Here is a 21348-nt window from a genome sequence, read left to right on the forward strand (position 1 = left end):
AATGGTTTTTAGTAATTACCCGATCACATTATGAACAAGGACTCTAGGACCTCTAGCTTTCATTTCAATATTACATCCCGTACATTATCCTTCCACATTCTCTCTCTCTCTCTCTCTCTCTCTCTCACTCTCTCTCTGGTCTTCTTCTCCTTCAGCAAAAAGTGATCTCTAATTCACAGGAGAGCTCGTGGGGGTGGCAGCAAACCACGCAATTACCACTGTGTGTCTGACAGAGTGCCAGCCCCCCCACATCCCACCGCACGCCCCCAGCTAAAGAAACATCATTCTCTTTGGCCACTGACTAAGTGCAATTGTGCCATTCTCTCCAAAACGACTTAAAATTATTTCATAATATCCTCACGATTGCCTCTCGTCGAGACACCACTTACTCTTGCCAAAGTATTTCACTTAAACGGTAATGGGATAAGAAAACGACACTATTTTACTTTCTTTTTGTTCTTTTTGTCTTTACACCTATTCCCAGAGAGGCATGAAAAGGGAGATTTCTGGCAGGCAGCGTTCGGAAAGTGCATGAGAGAGAGAGAGGGTGAGTGAGCGAGAGACTCAGATGTCAAAATAAAAAGTAAAAACGACACAGGAAGGCCAACGGTGCATATTTCTGCATGCAGACGGGGCGTAGCAGGATCAGAGGTAGATTGACAGCCAGCGTTTCCATGACGGCGGTTGTAATTTGACCTGATTGACGCGGACTGATCTCTTTGTGCTGGCTGCTGCGCTTAGCGCCGCTGGGAAACGCCGGCTTCTGCTGGGTGTCCGAACCCCCTGCCAGCCACAAGCGTGGCATCCAAAAGCAAATGCAGCAAAACTCTCTTTAACTTGAGCCCTCTGTAGCCTCTTCCATCACTCTTGTCTGAAGCTATTCCAGCTGGTGCCATCGACACAAACACACACACTGACACACACACACACCCTGATGCAATCATGGAGACACACACACATACTCCAAATACATATACAAACCTAAGCACATACACTTTAACACACAGACACACACAGACGCACCAACATACTCACACAAACACAAACCTATGCATATACACTCACACACACACACACACACAGAGTCACACAGCTGCATGCACACACCCACACGCACGTAGACACACACCTACGTGGCCGTGTTTACAATGAAGTACACATGAATACAGACAAACAAACGCTTGCGTGACACACAAAAACACACACTCAAACACACAGATACACACACAGGACCAAAACAAATGTCCTATTCAGCCGGGCAGCCAGACCAAATTACATTCCATAAGTGTCATTGCACGGGAAGGAAGTGGAGATGAATGGCCAACGTACCGAGAGAAAGAGAGAGCAGTGACCCTCATTCTCGCCAGAACCCCTGTTTCTCTGAGCCCCCCCGCCCCATGTCGCTTCCTGTCTGTCACCGTGGAAACCGGCGCCCATCCTCTCCTCCCCTCCCTCCTATTTACCCCGTCACCCCCTCGCTGTCTTGACAGCAGGCAGGTACCAGAGCACAACACCACAGCAAGCAGTGTGGATTAGCATGGGAGGGAGGGTGGTGGTGGGGGTGTAGAACAAAACTAAAGGCATGCTGCTCGGCGCGCATCAAAGAAAGTAGGGTTTGTTTGTCGCGATACTGCATGAACAGCATATCTCTTTAACCGCTTTCATCTTCACTGGAAGAAAGGGGAAAACCGTTGAAAGTCTACCCTTGTCCTACGATGTGAGACATCTCAGATGCACACGGTGATGATCTGAGATGGGATACCCCCTCACAGACACTAACACGGTAACAAGGAAAGGAAGAACAAGAAAAGAGGAAGAAACTGTAACAACATCAAACATCCGTTGTCGTCCCCCCCCCCCCGCTCTTCGCTCGCTAAGCTGGCCTTCCTCGCGGTTCAAGCTAGCTGAGGGCTAAGAGAGAGTGTGATGCGGGGACTACTGTGTGGCCCTGCTATCAGGCCTGAAGTTCACCGACTGTCAAAGTACCCGGAGATACTCGACACAATGAGCCAGGTTTCCACGGTTACCGTTGCCCAAAACAAACGAAAAGACGGCAATTAGGCTGCACCGGATTTATCCTGATGTGGCGCCTATTTGTGCAAAAGGCCAATGGGCTGAAGGTGCTTTACGCAGCTTTGCTCTGAGTCCAAATGTGGAGTTCTACTGGATCGAAATCGGTGTCTGAGAAATGAGCCCAGGACTTTATATTTATACACGTACAAACTACCTGCTCAGATAAAAATATACCTAAAAATGTAAAAGACATAACATTCTTTATACGTTGCGAGGGTAGGGGGAAGGGGAGTGCATGGTGGGCCATTAAATACATTTTATTTCTGTGCAGGGTAAAGCGATGGCTAGCGGCAGATCATCACACAAATGGAAGAACAGGACAATGAAAGAGGATAACAACACAGCATGGACAGGGGAGAGGCCATGTTGGGGGACAGGCAGGGGAAGCGCTTGATGAAATAAAGAACGAAAAGGAGCAGAGAGAACAGCAGAAGAGAAGCAAAGTACTTACTTCCCTGTTTATCCGTATCTAAGAGAGGCCGAAGGTCAAGAACGGGGAGGGGAGGAGGAGGAGGTGGAAAACGGAGAGAAGAAAGAGCGAGAGAAAGAGAGAGAGGGTAAGACAGAGTGAAGGAAACAAGTGAAAGAGGCAGGGAAACAAGAGTGAGTTACTGCCGTGAAGTACTGGAGGAGCCATTTTGAGTAGTGAAATGATGTGCGGAGGAAAGAGAGGGCTGTTAAACCTGTGAAGAGGGAGACATACAAAAAATCCCAAGGATCTCGTGTACACAGACTGATTAAAAGACTATACTTTTGAACCCTTCCAAAATGTTCTCGCTTTAATAAACCTACCCCTGTCTCCGACGCTACAAAACCCAGTCTCTGCATGACCATAAAACGGCTAAGTGGAAGCTGGTCTCGTCTCATAAAAGAAAAAGAATACGGATGAGACGCGCAACAAAGAGCACACTAAAGAAAGGTCTAGCGAGCACACCGCGGGCTACGCTGTGTCTTGCACTCGACGTGTTACGTTAAAGACGTGAAACTGCGCAACTGAGAAACGCGCACTCTCCGGTGACGGCAGGTGGAGGTGGGCCAGGGAGGCTAGCATCGTGTTTACACTCTGATGTATCTGCTCGGTACCTCCGCCCACCCGGGCTGAGTCAGGGAACAAATGAAGCCCTATCATCTGCACGTTTTCCCTGGGTTCGTTTTTTATTTTTCTGTCCGATACACAAGAAGCGTCAACAAAAGGAACACACACTAACAAATTGTTTGTCAGTGGGTTTCTGCGGTAAAGCTTTCAGGGGGAGGCAGTAGGAGTTGTTAAAGGGCCCGCTTGACTCTCCCCAGAGCCCTCGCGTTCGAGTGCTTAACATCGCGGGCTGTGCGCGCGGCCAAACGGGAGACGAGGTCGTTAAAAGAGTTCTTCACTTTCACTTTTAACCGGTCCTCCACAGCGTTACGACTGAGACTGAGCTCGCACACACACGCACACATACACTCACACTCACACACACACACACTCACACACACACAGAATTCGCCGAGCTGCGAGAAAATTGACGCTATGAGGGAGCTGGCCTGCACTGCACCTTTAAGTCCATACGGTCTCGAGCAACACTTGGGAGCATTTAGCGTTCGTCAAGAAGGATACTCTCGCCGACAGTGGCTGTGGCTCTCTGTGAATACGGGGTGAGAGAGGAGGCGGTGGATGTTAGGAGGGGATTAGAACAGCCGTCAGATGCAGTGGAGGAGGAGGAGGAGGAGGTGGAGGAAGAGCCGGAGGTTCAAATGAGGATACTTACATCTATGTAGTTGGCGTTAACGTAGTCTGAGCTCGGGTCGGCAAGCAGCGAGTGCATCCTGACCCGATGGCGATCATCTGATATGTATTAGATGCACGAAGGGAAAGAGAATGCATGAAACTGAGCATAATAACAATAATGGATTTGCATCCCTAATTCAGCCTCAGGTATCCGAGCACAGAACCAGGGGAAGAATTTAATTTAGGGATTCATTTTAATTTAATTGTATTAAATTAATCAAAATAATTAGTCTAATATAATCTCATCTAATCTGTTGCATGGTAAATTAGTGTCGTTCAGGGCGGAAGAATGGTTGTTTACTGATAAGAGAGAAAAAAGTCCTACAAACTGGCTTGCATAAGCATTTGCATTAGATTCATATAATAACAGTATTACAGATCTAATCTGCTGGTAACGACTTAGAATATGAAACAGCAACAAAACGTATCAGTGTTGGGGAGGCACGGGAACAGAATTTAAACAGCTATTACACAAGACCACATCTCATTCAGACGGAGTTCCCTGCATCCAAGCTGCTATCAGTGGCTGATGTCGAAGCATTGCCGTGTGACCCCTAGTGAATGCAGGGAGAACGCTGCATGGACTTACGGCTGAGCAGGCTATCGTGTCTCCCTTTGGTCTTGTCCTTCTTTTTGGTCACGTCCCAGCCATCGAAAAAACTCTGAAAGAGAGACGGGCCGTGGTGGTTCATAAAAGTGCAAGGGGCGTGGTAGTGCTACTTTGTGACATGTGACATACGTCACGCGTACTTATATGATCGTTTTTTTTATTAATTGCTTCTTTTATAATGATAATTCTGTAAATCAATTTAAAGATGACATATTAAACCACCAGGTGTGAGTGCGATTAGCCGTTACAAGCCGTTTTGAAAATCTGCCTCTTCTGATATCACATCAACCTAGCTGGATGACGAATAGATGAGCTAGATAACGGCTGATCACACTCACACCTGGTGGTATAACAAGTCACCTTTAAATTGCATCCGCTTGCCTGAAAGGCGCTCTATAAATAAAGTTTGATAAGATCCTGGCGCCAAAGGTGGAGTAGCTTAGCACACACCCCCCCCCCACCGCGTGCATCTTGACTGGTTAACACCAGACCTTTGCACAACAGAAATCCACCGATGTTATCATTGTAAGTCGACTTTTTTTTCAGATTCAACCTTTATACACCACATGGGCAGGGGCTTAATGCGCATCAAATGCTCTCTTTCAACAGCATCACAGGCACAGCCCCCATCCCTAGGTTAGAAGCCATGTGAACACCAGAACAACATGCAAACTGCAAAGAAAGCACATGTTGGGTTGGAAGCCAGCAGCACCTAGCGGCGGGCTAGCGGCGACAACACTAAAGGAAGGATTGGGGTTTGGGTTGGTGAGGGTGTGGTATGTGGGAGGGGGGTCCCATTAATGTGAGATGTTACAGAGGCACCACCCGACAGATGGCCTTGAGGGGGTTATATGCGGGGCAGGTGGTGGAGGAGGAGGGTGGGTTGGGGGGGGCACGGATCTTTTTTATTTTATATCCTCGCGCTGGAACGGCCAGGGAGGCTGGCTGGAGAAGTATCACGAGCGTTTGTGAAAAAACAACAACAACAACAAACTCTGGGCGTTAGAGTGCCATCCTGCCTGCCCTTTATGACGGCCATCCACCACAGCGGCGCCCTGTAAGCCAAGGAGGCTCCGCCGCGCCGTCGCTTCTAAATCAACCCCAACCACGTTACCAGCTCCTGCAGGGCCTGGGGGGGAACGGGAGGGCCGGGCACAAGAGGGTGGAGGTGGGGGTGGGGGTGGGTGGCGGTTGCAACTATGAGCCCGCATGTGTCTGTCCAACGTGGGCTCACCCTAATCCTGTCGGCCCGCCAAACACGTGGCCACGCCACCTGGGCGTGGCGTCGGGCGCATTCCAATCGGCAGATTAGAGTCACGCGTATAGGAATCCAACAGGGGGGAATGTGTTTTTTGAGATTAACTTTCAGCGGTTCAACCTGGTTGATTCTTTGGGCGAAAGTGTACCGTGTGATTGTGTTTCTATAATCTTTAGTGCCACACGGAGGCGGCAAATCTTTTTAGATACTTTGTATCCTAAGTGGTATCTGACGCAGCTCTGATCCGACGGATCAGCGCTGGGGATGCAGAAGGACGTAGAGAATGAATGGTGGGAACAAAACTGAAAAATAATACCAAAAAGATAATCTGTGTATCCTTGAACATAGGCAAACAACGTCAATGTGAATAGATTTGTATAGAGATTCGTACGGGCCTACACCTTCTTATAGGAAGCGATGGGGGAAATGTTTTGCTGTATCAGACAGAGCGGCTCGGTATGAATCACTGACCGGTCCTGCCGTTATTTCCCCACGGTTCAGCACTCTAGTGCTGAACCGTGGGGAAATCGCTCCTTTTCCTTGCGATGCACCCGGTGTTGTCCAGCTGCTCGTAACAAAGGTAAACTATGTTCAATTCCGGGCACGAGGGAGTGACACTCGTCAATGAAAGAGACGGCGAAATGAAATGCAGTGAAGGAAGAGTGGTGTAGTGTAGGGAGGATGATAATAGACTATAATAGTTTAAAGTGAATGCAGACGCCACCCTTCATCCTTCAAGGTGAGGCTGGGTACTAGGTAAACACACGCAGACCTAACCGCGTTGTTCAAGCATCGACAAAGAAATACCTGGTGTGTTAATGTGTGCGAAAAAAAAGGCACTGTTGTACAAAGCATTCTGGGGAAGAGGAGTGAAAAAACCTTCAGGGTTTTTTGGAGTTCATTGAAATAACGAAATGAAATTTTTGGTGGGGTTATTTTCACTGGATCTTGAACTCTTTGTACTCTGAACTCTCGACAAGGTCCACATATCCCCTGGCAGCGAGCCCTCTCCCTCTGTCTCTATGTCTCTCTCCCTCTCTCAATGTCTCTCTCTCTCTCTCCCTCTGTCTATCTCCCTCCCTCTCTCCTTCTCTCTCTCTCTCCCTCTATCTACCTCTCCCTCTCTCTAGGTCTCTCTCTCTATGTCTCTCTCTGTCTCCCTGTCTCTATATCTCTCTCTCCCCCTCTCTCTATGTCTTTCTCCCTCTCTCTCTCTCCCTCTGTCTCTTTGTCTCTCTCCCTCTCTCTCTCTCTTCCTCTATCTACCTCTGCCTCTCGCTATGTCTCTCTCTCTATGTCTCTCTCTCTCTCTCTCCCCCTCTGTCTCTATCTCCCCCCATGTCTCTCTCTCTCTATCCCTCTCTCTCTCTCCCCCTCTCTCCCTCTGTCTCTATCTCTCTCTCCCCCTCCATGTTTCTCTCTCTCCCTCTCTCCCTCTGTCTCTATCTCTCTCTCCCCCCATGTCTCTCTCTCTCTCTATCCCTCTCTCTCCCCCTCTCTCCCTCTGTCTCTATCTCTCTCTCCCCCTCTCTCCCTCCATGTCTCTCTCTCTCTCCCTCTGTCTCCATGTCTCTCGGCCCTGCTCACCTCGTACTCCTGTTTGAAGCCGTAGCCTTCGGCGGTCTTCATCTGGTTGATGTGCTGCAGGAGGTCGGCCACGCGGACGGCTGGGTGCAGCTGACCCGTGTGATAGGGCGAGCTCTTCCTCCGACAGTGTCGCCGTGGCGACCCCCCCAGCAGGCTGCTGGACTCATTCACGGAGCTCCGTTGTTCATCTGCCAACACACAGACACACACACACACACACACACAGACACACACACACACACACACAACACACACACACACACACACACACACACACACACACACACACACACACACACACACACGGGTAATGGACAAACATGAACAAAAACACACACACACACACACATGAATAATCAATACACAAACACACGCACACACACACACAAAGAGAAAAGGCAGGGAGAATGGTTATACAAACAAATATTATATATTTTCAAGAATATCTCCAGACACTATCTTTATTTATGTGTGCCTTGAGTCTACTAGTCTGTACAAGTCTCTCGCCTTGAGTACAGCTCAAGGTTAGAAACGTGAGAAGCTTTTCAGAGTGGAGGAAAATGTGACAAAAAATGGGAGAAATAAATGGAGAACAGAACAAGATTTAAGAAATTCATTGCCGAGAAGCATCGGACCGTATTTAAGGAGACAAGAGGATCTCCGACAGTTCTTTGTGTGAGCGGAGCGGTGCAGCTATGTTAAACGTCTCCTCAGACGGGAGGTGTTAAATTGAGAGTAACAAGGAGACGGGGGGTCGGAGGGGGAGAGAGAGAGAGAGCGGGAGCGAGAAGCAGACAAGAGTGGGGAATAAGTGCCTCAGTTTCAATCCAAACACTCTCACTAACTAACTCCCATAGTTATTCTTATCTGTGTGTGTGCGTGTGCATGTGTTTGTGTCTTCGTGTTTATTATGATTTGTTTGCGCCCCGTCTTTGTAATTTCGGTCAAAGGCCCACCCTAATGGTGGGTTTAAGTGCAGCCTAATTTGTTATTCCAATCCAATCCTTCATCCAATTGTTTAGTATTTTTTCACTCAGGAGTGTCTACAGTACAGGGTGGGTTAGACCAATGACCAATAAACAGTGTGTGTGTGTGTGTGTGTGTGTGTGTGTGTGTGTGTGTGTGTGTGTGTGTGTGTGTGTGTGTGTGTGTGTGTGTTTGTGCGTGTGTGGGTGCGTGTGTGTGTGGATGTGTGTCTGTGACATTGGGAGGTAGGACGCGATAAAAATTTATCTAAAGCGTAATGAATGTTTTTCCGGCAGGTTTAAGGACCCCTATAGGTTGTCATCCCATATTGACGTGATAAAGAGCAGTTTGTTGTGAAAAATGACCGATTTCATAAGAAGATAATTATGCTTTTATGGATCGCTTACACCCGTAGGTCAACTCAAGGCCCATCAGACGATGTGTTCAATTTAAACAGCTGCACTTTAGTGAAGTAAGGTTTAAATAAACCGGTGTATTGAATCCTGTCATTGTGAAAAAGGGATTATATAACCAACAACCTTCTATAGTGAATCTAACACGTTTGTTTTCTATTATGTCTCTCTTAATCTCTTCCTGTCTCTCTCCATCTCTCTCTCTCTCTTTGGCTATCTTTCTCTCTGACTGTCTCTCACATTCTTTATCCCTCTTCCTGTTTATCTCAACATCCCTCCCTTCCTTCCCCTATCTCTCTCTCTCTCTCTTTCTCCATTTCTCTCTGTCTCCCTTCCGTCTTAGTCTCTCCCGTTGACTCTCACCCTCTCGGTATCTCTCTCCCCCCCCTCCCTCCCTCCCCCATTCCTCTCTCTTTCTCTCTCTCTGTCTTAGTCTCTCCCTCTGACTCTGACGCTCTCCCTCTCTGTATCTCCCTCTCTCCCCCTCTATCTCCCCTTCCGTCCTCCAGCCTCTCCCATCTCCCCCATCCCCCCGGTCCCCTTACTTCGAGCGCCGCTGACCCCCGACACGTCCAGGAAGGAGTGGGCAGTCCTCTCGTCCTGCTGCAGGGTGCTCTGCTCCGTCAGGCTGCAGTCCAACGCGCTCAGCTTACGCCCCTTCTCCTGCCGGTACGACATGGCCGCCTTGTTGATGGCCACCTTCTTCCTCCTGCAGAGGGTGGAGAGGGAGTGGGGGTAGGGGGAGAGAGAGAGAGGGAGGAGGAGAGAGCGAGAGAGAGAAGGGGAGAGTGAGGGGAGAGGAGGAGGGGGAGACGGAGAGAGAGTGAAAGAGAGAATAGACAGGTGTGTACGGGGGGAGAGAGAAGAGGGGAGAAGAGGGAGGAGGGGAAGGAGTGAAAGACAGTAGAGAGAGGAGGGTATAGGGGAGAGAGAGAGGAGAGGAGAGAGGAGGAGAGGGAGGAGGAGAGAGAGTGAAAGAGAATAGAGAGAGGGGTGTATGGGGGGGAGAGAGTGGAGATAAGAGGGGAGGGGAGGAGAGGGGAGAGAAGAGCAGAAGCAGAGGGAGACAGATGTAAAGTGACGAGATAAGGGGGAAGGAGACGGAGGAGAGAACAAAGAGAGAGGGGGGGGAGAGAGAGTAAGATGGTGTAACCGATGGATCAAGAGATAAAGGGTGACAGAGAGGAAGGAGACACAAATATGAGGAGACGAGATGAGGTATTGTGATGGTGGAGGGGAGATGGGGGCAAAAGAGGGTACAGGGAGCGAGAGGAGGCGGAGGAGGGGGGAAGCGGAGGCTGGATGGCGGACCCGGAGTTTAGAGATTGAAACGGGAGAAGGGCAAAGTGAGATTAACTGATAGAGCAACATGGGGTAAGAAGATGGAGAGGGCGAGAGAGGGAGAGAGAGCGAGAGAGAGCCGGAGGGATAGAGAAGTGAAGTACAGAGATGTGTGAGGGTTTATGTGTGGGGAGGGTGAGGTTCGGTGTGTGCGTGCGTGCGTGTGAGTTAGTGTGTGTGTTTGTGTGTGTGTGTGTGTGTGTGTGGGATAAATAAAGGAAATAGGGAAAAGGCTGTGGACTTGGAAGAGGGGGTGAAGGTGCTACAGAAATTGTTATTTTCTACACAGACCCAGCGTGGGAGGAACCCAGAGCTGGGGGGGGCTGGGGGTTGAGAGGTGTGTGTGTGTGATTATGCTGGGGAGGAGGAGGAGGAGGAGGAGGAGGAGGAGGAGGAGGAGGAGGTTGGGGTGGTGGTGGAGGGAGGTGTTGGGCTCAGGATGCATGGGAATGAGGAGCAAAATGGAGTGAGGAGAGGAAAGGAGTAACTTACGGGTAGTAAGGGTAAGAATAGAAGTCCCTTCTGCTTAGCATGAAGAAGAAGGAAGGGAGAGAGTAAGAGAGAGAGAGAGAGTAAGAGAGAGAGAGAGAGAGAGAGAGAGAGAGAGAGAGAGAGAGAGAGAGAGAGAGAGAGAGAGACAGAGAGAGAGAGAGGCATAGATTGAGATAGAGAGAGAGACAAAGAGAGAGAGAAAGAAGAGAGAGAGAGAGAGAGAGAGAGAGAGAGAGAGAGAGAGAGAGAGAGAGAGAGAGAGAGAGAGAGAGAGAGAGAGAGAGAAATGAGAGCGTGGCCATGGTTTATCAAGATGGTATTTCAAAACAGAAAGACAAAATGAAGATGTCTGGTGTGTCAACATGTTGAACCAAAAAGCAAACAGACTGAGAAGCACAAAAGAGCTGGGATTACACCTTTCAGTGAAATATCATTCGGGCGAGAGCGGTGGCCACGACAACAACAACAATAGCAACAACAACAACAACAACAAAAAAAAAAGGCAATTTCTTGCTGCTAAATATAACTGCGTCGCCATTGTTTGGCGTCTCACAACCGTCTATCCATCTAGCTCCCTTGCATTGTGCCGGCTAGATTGCCCTCGCTGAATCTTATCTGCCCCGAAAGCCTTCCAGACGCCCTATTCACTCTGCCTCGATTCATGCCGAGGAGAGGGGAGGGAAAACCCAACCACACACACACACACACACACACACACACACACACACACACAAATAATACACCCGCAATAACCAAGAACCTGTAACAGAGGAATGCACCCCCCCCCCCCCCAAAACCCAACAATAAAAGGAAAAACAACCTTCCTAACCAATTACTAAGTCATCCGCTGGCACCTCACAGCTGCTTGCCTCATGTAATTGAGTGGGCAATGGAATAACATGCCCCTTGATGAAATATTTCACACTCAGATGAGTGCTCCGCCATTGGCCCAGCGAGCTCCGAGGAAGAATACACTACAGGTGCAGGCGCAAGGCACAAGCAATTTGCAGGTGGAACGCAGCCAGGAAAAGGAGAGAGAGAGAGAGAGAGAGAGAGCGAGAGTGAGAGCGAGAGAGAGAGAGAGAGAGAGGGAGAGAGAGAGAGAGAGAGCAAGGGAGAGAGAGAGATACAGACACTCACACACGCATCGGTTCTACCGGAGTGCGCTTGAATTCTTTAAGGGGCTGGCACTGGGCTGTGTGATAGTGTGTGCTTGAGTGTGTGTGTGTGTGTGTTTGTGCCAGGGAGAAGGAGGGGGTGGGTGGGTGTGGTTGGTAGACACCCAGACCTTGAAATTAATAGATTAGGTGAAACACAAAAAAAAAGCAAAAAGCTAGGAGGAGTGTGTCGGTGACGGTGAGGGGTTTCTAAGGATTAATGCGCCAGCGTTTGCCTAACTCCGGTTGTAATTCACTGTCATCTCCCGGCGCTCCTCTCCATAAAGCACGGCTGCCAGCGCGCGATGGAGATAAATTCGCTGCCTCTCGGAGGCCTAATACTTTCTCAATGCTTCGTCAGAGCGGTGACAGCTACTTCGGGGAAAAGAAAAAAGTCTATGTTTTTCTGTTTGACCCCGCTCCCACGGCCCTGGGAGTCCCGGCCGTGTGTGTTTGTGTGTGTGTGTGTGTGTGTGTGTGTGTGTGTGTGTGTGTGTGTGTGTGTGAGTTTGTGCATGTGTGCGTGTGTGTGTAAGTACGTGTTCCCGCATGATTAACGGCGGAAATTCGTCTGAGTACATCCGCTTATGAAATTCCGATAAATCTGCTGACGAATCCGAAATGACGACCGGCTACATGGAAATACACAATCAGTCCTTTGTCTGTCTGTACTCCTCGTCGGTGAGACTAGAATATAAACAGGTTTATCCAACACTCCTCCATCTGGACCCCCCCGCTATGCTCCTGCCAATCCCACACAGCAGGACTTAAAACTAATGAGAAAAATATCGGACAAAACAACGGAAATAAATGACCTTGTCTGAACAGGTGTGGGTTATGGGGGAGGGATGTGTGCTCACCCCTTCTTCACCACCACGACCACGGCCCCCAGCAGGAGAATGAGGACGGCCAGGCCCCCGGCGCAGGCCCCCAGTATCAGCCCCATGTCCTCGGCGTGTTGGGACACCTCCAGGGCCCGCTTAGAGTCCTTACAGGCAGCTGGAGGGGAGGAGGGGGAGTGAGAGAGGGAGGGACAGAGGGAGAGAGAGAGAGAGAGATGGAGAGAGAGAGAGAGAGAGAGAGAGAGAGAGATGGAGAGGGAGGGCCAGAGAGAGAGAGAGAGAGATGGAGAGAGAGAGAGAGAGAGAGAGAGAGAGAGAGAGAGAAAGTAGAGGGAAGGAGGGAGAGAGAGGGGGAGAAATTAGAGGGAGGGAGAGAGAGAGAGAGATGGAGAGAGAGAGAGAGAGAGAGAAAGTAGAGGGAAGGAGGGAGAGAGAGGGGGAGAAATTAGAGGGAGGGAGAGAGAGAGAGAGATGGAGAGAGAGAGAGAGTAGAGGGAGGGAGAGAGAGAAAGTAGAGGGAAGGAGGGAGAGAGGGAAAAAGTAGAGGGAGGGAGAGAGAGAGAGAGAGAGGGAGAAAGAAGCAGAGAGAATGAGAGAGGGAGAAAGAGAGATGGAGAGGGAGAGATAGAGAGAGAATGGAGAGGGGAAAAGTGAGAAAGAGATGTAGAGAGAGATGGAGAGAAAGAAAGATAGAGAGGGAGAAAGAGGGATGGAGAGAAGGGCGAAAGAGAGAGAGGTTGAGAGAGAGATGGAGACGGGGAAAGACAGAGCAAGGAATGGTACATTTCATTATCACTGCTTGGCAACATGTAATTAGCTAAATACAATGACATTCAATTAAATTCTAAACATAAAAGGAAATTCAACTGGAAAATCACTAACACAAAACTGTGGTCCACACAACCAACATTTACCGTGCAGATGTGGAAGAATGCTTCTACTGTTACATTGAAAATATGAGTAAACTAATATTCAATGCAATTGATTGTAAAAAAGCAATCAAAAAAGTAACAAATTGGTGTACGTACTAAATATACATATTAAAACATTATTTGGTGGTGCATAGTTCTTAGCTCTCATAACACCGAAGCACAGACCAGAAGGACCCATATTCGGCGTCTGTTTGTATTAGGGTGCTATTATCTTTCCAAACTGCATCCCTCTGGTGTTTACCAAAGCTCTCTCTAAATCCTAATTTATGTATTAAGCAGATTGCAGAGGGGGAAGGGGGAGATGAGGGGGGGTTTAGGGCTTTTTAGATTGGATGTTTTAAACAGGTGGGCATCGCCTCAGAGACGAGATTGAAGGCTTTTATATTCTTGGCAGCCGTTATTGTGGCACTCTCAAAGAAAAAAAAGGCGGGGAAAAAAAGGTTAAGAAGCCTATCATCCGCGCCCTGTGATTATATCCACCTGGCACACTCAACAGAAGGACTCAAGAAGCAAAATTATAACGAGAAAATAAATTATGGAGTGTCTGCGGTGTCTCGAATTGATGATATTCACTCCCCTACCCCCCCACACAGACCACCGATCCATCAAGGGGGGGGGGGGGGGTACCAGACAGCGGCGTTAGCCTTGGGAGTTAGCCGCTAGGCCGCGCTAGGCTAGCGGCCCTATGCTCCGCTAGCTAACTCGCTACGCCGGTGCTCTCGAGGCTACTGAGCAAAACGAGAAGCTAAGTAGCTTAGCGGTGTCCGGGTTCAAATCCCCCCCTCGCTTTCTGGTGTTCTGGACATGCGGGGGTGCGCTCTTGCGCGGGGGGGCAATTACAGTATGCAGGTGATGATTAGGGGAGATAGGGGAGGGAGGGGGAGACGGCGCTAATAGGTCGGACTCCTACGACATATTAGCTCAGTTAGCATGACATGCCAGTCTGTCTCTCTCTCTCGCGCTCTCTCTTTCGCTCTCTATCTTGCTCTCTCACAGCCTAGGTGACGGAGAGTGGCATAATGTAATGAAGAAGTAATTGGCGGGGTACACAGCGGAGGCCCCCGAACAGCGATCAGCTGTCTCGCAGACGGAGGGGGAATAAATTGGCTGTCTTGAACGCATCGTTTGTTTAAAAAAATGAAGAAAAAAAACAACCCCACGCCTGCCTACGCCTGATTCCGCTGACGTCCGCGGATTCTCTTGAGCCTTGAAGATACGCTGTGTGGGAGTCACTGTCTTCTGTCTTAAACCCCCCCGCCCCCCCCCCCCCCTCCACACACACACACACACACACACACTCAGAGAAAGACTTTCTCCCCCCTCTCCTTTTTTGGAGAGGGGGCGTTGGAGAGCGGATTTGCGATCTGCGGTGACAGGAGCTCCTGGCGTCAGCAAAGTCGCTCTGCGGTGGCACACCTGCTGTGCTGCATCGTCGACACTAAGCCCCCCCCCCCACACACAGTGACCTTTCAACCACCCCGGACACACACATTCACAGCTTGTCACCGGGCAAAGAAAAATCAACCCCAAACAAATCTGAAATGTTCCCGCAGAGCCGTCGGCACGAGAGGCGGCCAGAGGATGAGGAGGTCATGGGGAACATGGGGGGACGCCGCCCTGCTCCAACGCGCGCCTGTGATTGGTTGAAATGCTCTCAGCGAACAAACATAGCAGGGGGCTTCGCTCGCGGTAACTGAGCTGAAAAAGCACTAAGTTGCATGTGCATGTGTGTGGAAACCGAGTAGGTGGTGAAGGGTGGACGAACGCTCACTCACAGAGAGGGAGAGAGAGAGAGAGGGGGGAGAGAGGGTGAATGAAAAAGCTCGGTGGGGAGAGGGGGATTATCGCCATGGACACAAAGGTAAACGGAGGATGAACGTCGATATGTCCCATCTGGACGTGCCCCCCCCCCCCTCTCACATGACACACGATGAGCAGCACAGCTCCTACCTTTAAAGTTATCCTCGCATCCCTCCATCTCCCTCCCTACCCTCTCTCCCTCCCTCCCTCCCTCCCTCTCTCTCCCTCCCTCTGTCTCTCTCTCTCCCTCTCCCCAGCAATCTGGAGGTGAAGTCACCACCTATCGTCTCAGCGCGCTTCAAGCAGAGGACAGAGAAAAAAGTTTGCTGCCTCAGAATCCAATTTAACAGGCCGCTGATATGCTTCTATCTCGCTCCCACACGCTCAAGCAAACACCAATGCTACCTTCCATCTAGCCAGAGAGAGATATATATAAATATATCTCCCACAATGCCGAATTCAAAGCATGGGAAATGGGTAGCACAGGGGTGGGGGTGGGGAGGGGGGGAGTTTGGGGCCAGAGAGGGCCAAGATGGAAATGTCACCGCCGGTATAATGCAGGGGAGGAAGAAGGAAGAACGCTAAGATGGCTGACGATATTTGCGGTTACCTTTTCCATACAGATACATTTGGGGATGGGCGATGATAGTGGACACATACAGGACATGGAAACAGCTATACGGAAACAGCTATACAGTAGCTCATAGGGCGTTTTCTTTTCCTTACCTTTACGGGCGATTCGGATGCAGTTGATTCTTGTCTCCTGGGTGTGAGAAATCAAAAGAAAGTAGGAAAGGAGGGGGCGTTAATAATTATTTGTGGGCGAGGGAGCTGCCAGTTAGTTCACAGAACAGAGTAAACATTGAGCAGAAAAGTAGGTCATTAGTTGTCATACTTGGGAGATAACCGACCTGGCAAAAAAGGCTTTGGTGTATTTTCGAGTGTGTGTGCGTGCGTGTGTGTGTTTGTGCGTGTATGCATGTAAAAGTCAGCCTGCCCTTCAGTATCTCGAGGAGGGGCGACTGTAATGATGTGGAGGATATAACCCCATACTGTGAAGTGATGTACTGTGTTCGCTCACTGACTCCTTGACTCTAAAAGCATGCCCCCCCCCCCCCCCACACACACACACACCCCGAGAAGAGAGGACGGGAGCGTTATCAAATTAGGCTATTTCAAAATGTTATCACAGCCTCCGCGGGCGATTATGCTAATCCAAGCTGCACGGCTTCAAGTCTTTCTTTGACCTAAAATGGTGTCAAGCTGCCACGCAGGCTTATTATTATTATTCGTTTAAGGGGGGGGGAGGGGGGCGGGGGGTCGCAAATCTGCCTCGAGGCAGACCCCTATCTCCTCCGGCTTCCCTCCCCCGCGTTCTGCCATCTCAGGTGTGTGAATCCCCAGTAGAAGGTGCTACTTCATGCACAGCGCTCTTGTGGACTGTCATCAAGATGACCAGTGACCAACTAGGGCAGTGGAAGGATATATGTAATACATTCATTTTAAAACATTGCTATAAAGACAGAGATACAGAGCAAAACGTTCTATTTTAGTTGGCGTTGTCATGCTTGTGACTCTTAGTCAAGCATCCTCAGAAATCGTCGAGGTATTTCCAGCTCTGATTCACCACGATACTATGGCGTCAAATCATAGCGCAGATGTATGAAGCAACACCGAACACCTTTACATTTCTATTATTTAGCAACTTGGGGTAGCGAGCCTTGGGGCAGGCGTAGCGACACGGGGGAGCGAACCCCAAACTGCCCGGCTGGGAGTTGAACAGCCCCTCACCGCCGCTGCGCCACGTGTATTATTCAGTTGCTTTGGCTTTGTGTTGTTGGGTTTGCGGCGTGGCGTAGCGGTGGTCCCCGGTGATGGAGGAACAACAGCCCAGAGCTCCAGTCATGAGCTCCATGACGGGTGGACTGGCGCGGGCTTCACACGTGACTCACAGCCAGGCGAGGACTACAGCAGCAACCTGCAGGAGCTGCTCCAGCACCGGCCTCTTCAAACAGTGACCTAACAGCGCGTGACACCACAACACTATTTCTGTGTTCATTTGAACAAAAAAAGCTGTAAGAGGCACAACTTAATTGGTGCAAAGTGTTTTCTGCTCTTCCGATTGTGATTCGATCCAAGCTTCTCATCTCTTTTGCATGAAATGTTTTGGGTTGATTTGTCTTTATGTAACGAGATGTCATTTAGTACTTTTTCACGCCGTACTCCCTTCTTTTATCGTGTTTCTCGGGTTAGTCGTAACTCATGGCCTCTTCTTGCAGGAATCCAATCCATTTGGCCTGTTAAAGTATTGATTCAGCCCGAGATCATGTCCAAGGACCAGCTCCAGAGATCAGGGGAGATGGAGTGGATTCCAAGCAGCCAATCACAGGCTTTAGACTTGGTAGACGATTGTGAATGGACACGGTCTTCACTGCTGCACTGTTTTTTTTTATCTACATCCCAAGACGATATCGCCTTTTGAAGAAGTTGGATGAGTTTATAGTTTAGTTTGTAACGTTGAAAAGACACACCATGAAGATAATGTGGGTTATGTGCATGTTGAATATTGCTGAGAAGACTGGATATCATTCTGAGGCATATCTAATATCCATATCTTGCTCACAAAGTCATAGTTTTTACTAATGGGGATTGAAAGCCACAAGATATAGCTGATAATTGTGGTGTGTTTTCCAAACGTCCGTATTGAAAAAGGTTGTATCTGTGCGTTGAATTTCATGTTGGCATTCTGCAATGATTGTATCTTAATATGGTAGAAGGAAAGTAAATACATCACCGTGCAATATTTTCTCTTAGTCAATAAATAATACAGACAATCTCAGCTGTAAAAGCTCCCTTACTGGAAAACACGAATATCAAATAGCAACAAACTTGGCAGAACCCTGGTTGCAACACATCAATCAAATCGATGTTTTCTTCGACGGCATAGTGGGTATGGTGGTCTTACGGACCCCATGAATGGTAGGTTAAAGCTGGGAAGGAAATGTCCATCCAACTTGTTCTTTATATTTTAAGTTTTTTTTAAACTGAACTGTTAAATGTTGTAATGCTACTGAAATAGCAGTGTGTAATCCTCAGCTAATTTAACCATCATTCAGTTCATTTGTAAATAAGTGTGAGATCATGTGGTTACAAAGAGGCTGTGATTTCTTAGCTTCATAGTTGTACCGCCACCGAAACAATAAATCCTGAATCAAAGTCTCAACAGCAACAACCCTATTGTTTTCAACGCAGCAAAGCACCCACTGTAAATCTAGCGCAAATGTATGTTTTCCCTCGCTTCGGATAGGATTGAAATCTATTTTGGGAGGTGAAAATTGAAAAACATTATTTCCGGTCTCTCCCGACAGGGTGTGTGCTTTGGGCTTTACACGCTTGGTGGACGAGCAGGAAATATAAAAAAATCTAGTAGTTCCGAATGAAGGGGCGCTTTCGTGGCATCTCTCAATTTATTTTCCGGCGAACGTAAATAGAACGAAAGCTGATGCAACATGATGTGAAACAAGGTCGACGCGGACGCACCTGCCTGCCATGCATTAAACATCGTGAAGAAGCGATGCTGCGCTGTTACCATATGGCCGGGGTTCGATAACAGGCCCTGGCCATGCAAACAGCCATGGTTCCGGCCCTGTCTTTTTCAGCAAAGCTCAGCTGCCTCCAATTAAATCACATATTCTCCAGCGAGATGCATTTGAGGAGAACATAGGGACTTGTTCACCCCTTTTATTTTTTTTAACCAAGCTTTGCATACATCTACGACTGCCAGGGTTGATAATGTGTAATAAAATACGAAAAACCTTCAATGCAGGGGAATTTTAAAAAACGGTACGCCCTGAGAGGAAATGCAATAAAATAATATAAGAAGAATCGGGCAGATTTAAACTTTGGTTTCACCCCAATGAAAGCTGAGTAAGCCCAAGGATAAAATAAAGTAAATCCGTGTGGATCTTGGGGGAAATATCCACAAAGAGCAGACCGCTTACCAAGCAGCCCAAAAAAACAACAACAATTCTCCCCCTGTTCTCACCCCACGGAAGTTGCTAGAAGCCTGGAAGTAGATGAGGTAGTTCTTGGTGGGGTCCAGCGGGCTGTTCCAGTAGCCGTTGTAGGTGTGGTTGTCCCCCACGGTGAAGGGCGTGGCCTCAGGCAGGCTGCTGGGGGCCAGCTCGGCCGTGTGGTAGTAGGGGGCACCGCGCGCCGCCGCCTCGCCGTGGGAGTTGGCGGCGGGGAAGCAGTCGGTGGCGCCGCTGAGCTCCCGCCTCTTTCCTCTTCCTCCGGCGCCGCCGCGCCTGCCGCGACCCGTCCTCCTCCACCACCACCACCTGGTAGGCGCTGCAGGGAGGGAGGGGGAGGGGGAGGGAGGTGATGGGAGGGAGGGAGGGGAGGGAGGGGAGGTGAGGTGGAGGGAGGGGAGGGAGGGGAGGGAGGGAGGGGAGGGAGGTGGAGGGAGGTGGAGGGAGGGAGGGGAGGGAGGGGAGGGAGGGAGGGGAGGGAGGTGGGAGGAGGTGGAGGGAGGGAGGGGAGGGAGGGGAGGTGGAGGGAGGGAGGGGAGGAGGGAGGTGAAGGGAGGGAGGTGAAGGGAGGGAGGTGAAGGGAGGTGGAGGGAGGGAGGGGGAGGGAGGTGAAGGGAGGTGGAGGGACGGAGGTGAAGGGAGGGAGGTGAAGGGAGGGAGGGGAGGGAGGGAGGGGAGGGAGGGAGGTGAAGGGAGGGAGGTGAAGGGAGGGAGGTGAAGGGGAGGTGGAGGAGGGAGGGAGGGAGGTGAAGGGATGGGGGTGGAGGGACGGAGGTGAAGGGAGGTGGAGGGAGGGAGGGGAGGGAGGGAGGTGAAGGGAGGGAGGTGTAACTATTTCTGCTTTTTTGTTTTCGAAGATACAAGGTATCAAAAAATCAAGGTAATGCCAAAAACATTTACACTTTAACACACTGTATTTACATCAATGAACATTTGAGTTCGCACTACGGTGTTAATGTGTCAGGGGTTTGCCACGAGGCTTATCTACATCGGGGCGGGACATCCCCCCCCCCCCCCAGAACCACTACCAATAAAGAAAAAGAACATTATGTGAGGGAACATTAACGGTACGGTCTTGAATATATGCAGGCAGTACACAAAGGAGAGGGAGGTTCTAGTTTTAAAGAGCACTTCTTTCGATGCGGTATACCGTAGGGGAAGCATCGATGGCAGTGGAGATTCTAATAATAGTTCTCAATAACACAGTGCATGCATTGATCTCGATACGGGTAGCATATATCAAGACAGCTTCAAATGGCAACAGTTCTATTGTGCTAATAAGTATGAATTTAGAGAGCGTAATTATCGACTTGTGTGAATCTTCTAGGCACTGATGCACCCTCAGGGGTCCGTCCATGGACTTAATAGCATAAACAGGCACGACCGATCATAAACAATAGGCCATCGATACCCATTTACCCTGATAAGAATAGGAATAATGTGAATTTCATAAATAGATAATAATCAGTTATTTTGCTGATGTATGCAGCGGCAAACTACGAATGTTCCCGTTTTCGTTTCAAATATCTGGTCCCTTAGCACGCCTGACCTACGATCATCCCAAAACACAGCGAGTCCCAAACTACCATGTAGCCCTGTCTGAAATATCTGGGTAGGCAGGCCCGATGTAATAGTTGGGAAGGACATGTCTTCCCACACGCTGTCAACACATTTGACCAATGGGCATACATACATGTGTGTGTATGTGTGTGTGCTGTGCGTGTGTGTGTGTGTGTGTGTGCACGTGTGTGAAGGCGGAGGTTACCTGACGGGGGCTCCCCTCCCCAGAGCGGGGCGCAGCAGCACTGTTATGGTGCCCTCTGTCTCACTCAGTGGCGACGGGACGTTCTCATAGGTCAAACACAGGAGCTGGGGGGGGGGGGGGGGGGGAGAGAGAGAGAGGGAGGGGGAGGGAGAGAGAGAGAGAGAGAGAGAGAGAGGGAGAGGGAGAGGGAGAGAGGGAGAGGGAGAGGGAGAGAGAGAGAGAGAGAGAGAGAGAGGGAGAGAGAGAGAGAGAGAGAGAGAGAGAGGGAGAGTGAGAGGGAGAGGGGGGAGAGGAAGAGGGAGAGAGAGAGGGA

The 21348-nt window shown here is 49.6% G+C and overlaps 1 protein-coding gene across 1 annotated transcript in view; it reads right to left on the reverse strand.

Moving 5' to 3' along the window:
- The window catches only part of ptprua (protein tyrosine phosphatase receptor type Ua), a gene marked incomplete at both ends in the record, with an annotated part of 134799 nt that overhangs the window by 18093 nt on the left and 95358 nt on the right, over positions 1-21348 (reverse strand). The window contains 11 exon segments of the mRNA XM_079748920.1: positions 3822-3898; positions 4431-4503; positions 7297-7484; positions 9221-9384; positions 10509-10538; positions 12526-12664; positions 15966-16002; positions 19285-19512; positions 19514-19589; positions 21036-21124; positions 21126-21139. Coding sequence (XP_079605046.1) covers positions 3822-3898; positions 4431-4503; positions 7297-7484; positions 9221-9384; positions 10509-10538; positions 12526-12664; positions 15966-16002; positions 19285-19512; positions 19514-19589; positions 21036-21124; positions 21126-21139 — 1115 coding nt within the window.

Source organism: Pollachius pollachius (genome assembly GCF_949987615.1).
Source record: "Pollachius pollachius genome assembly, chromosome: 13".
NCBI lineage: Eukaryota > Metazoa > Chordata > Actinopteri > Gadiformes > Gadidae > Pollachius > Pollachius pollachius.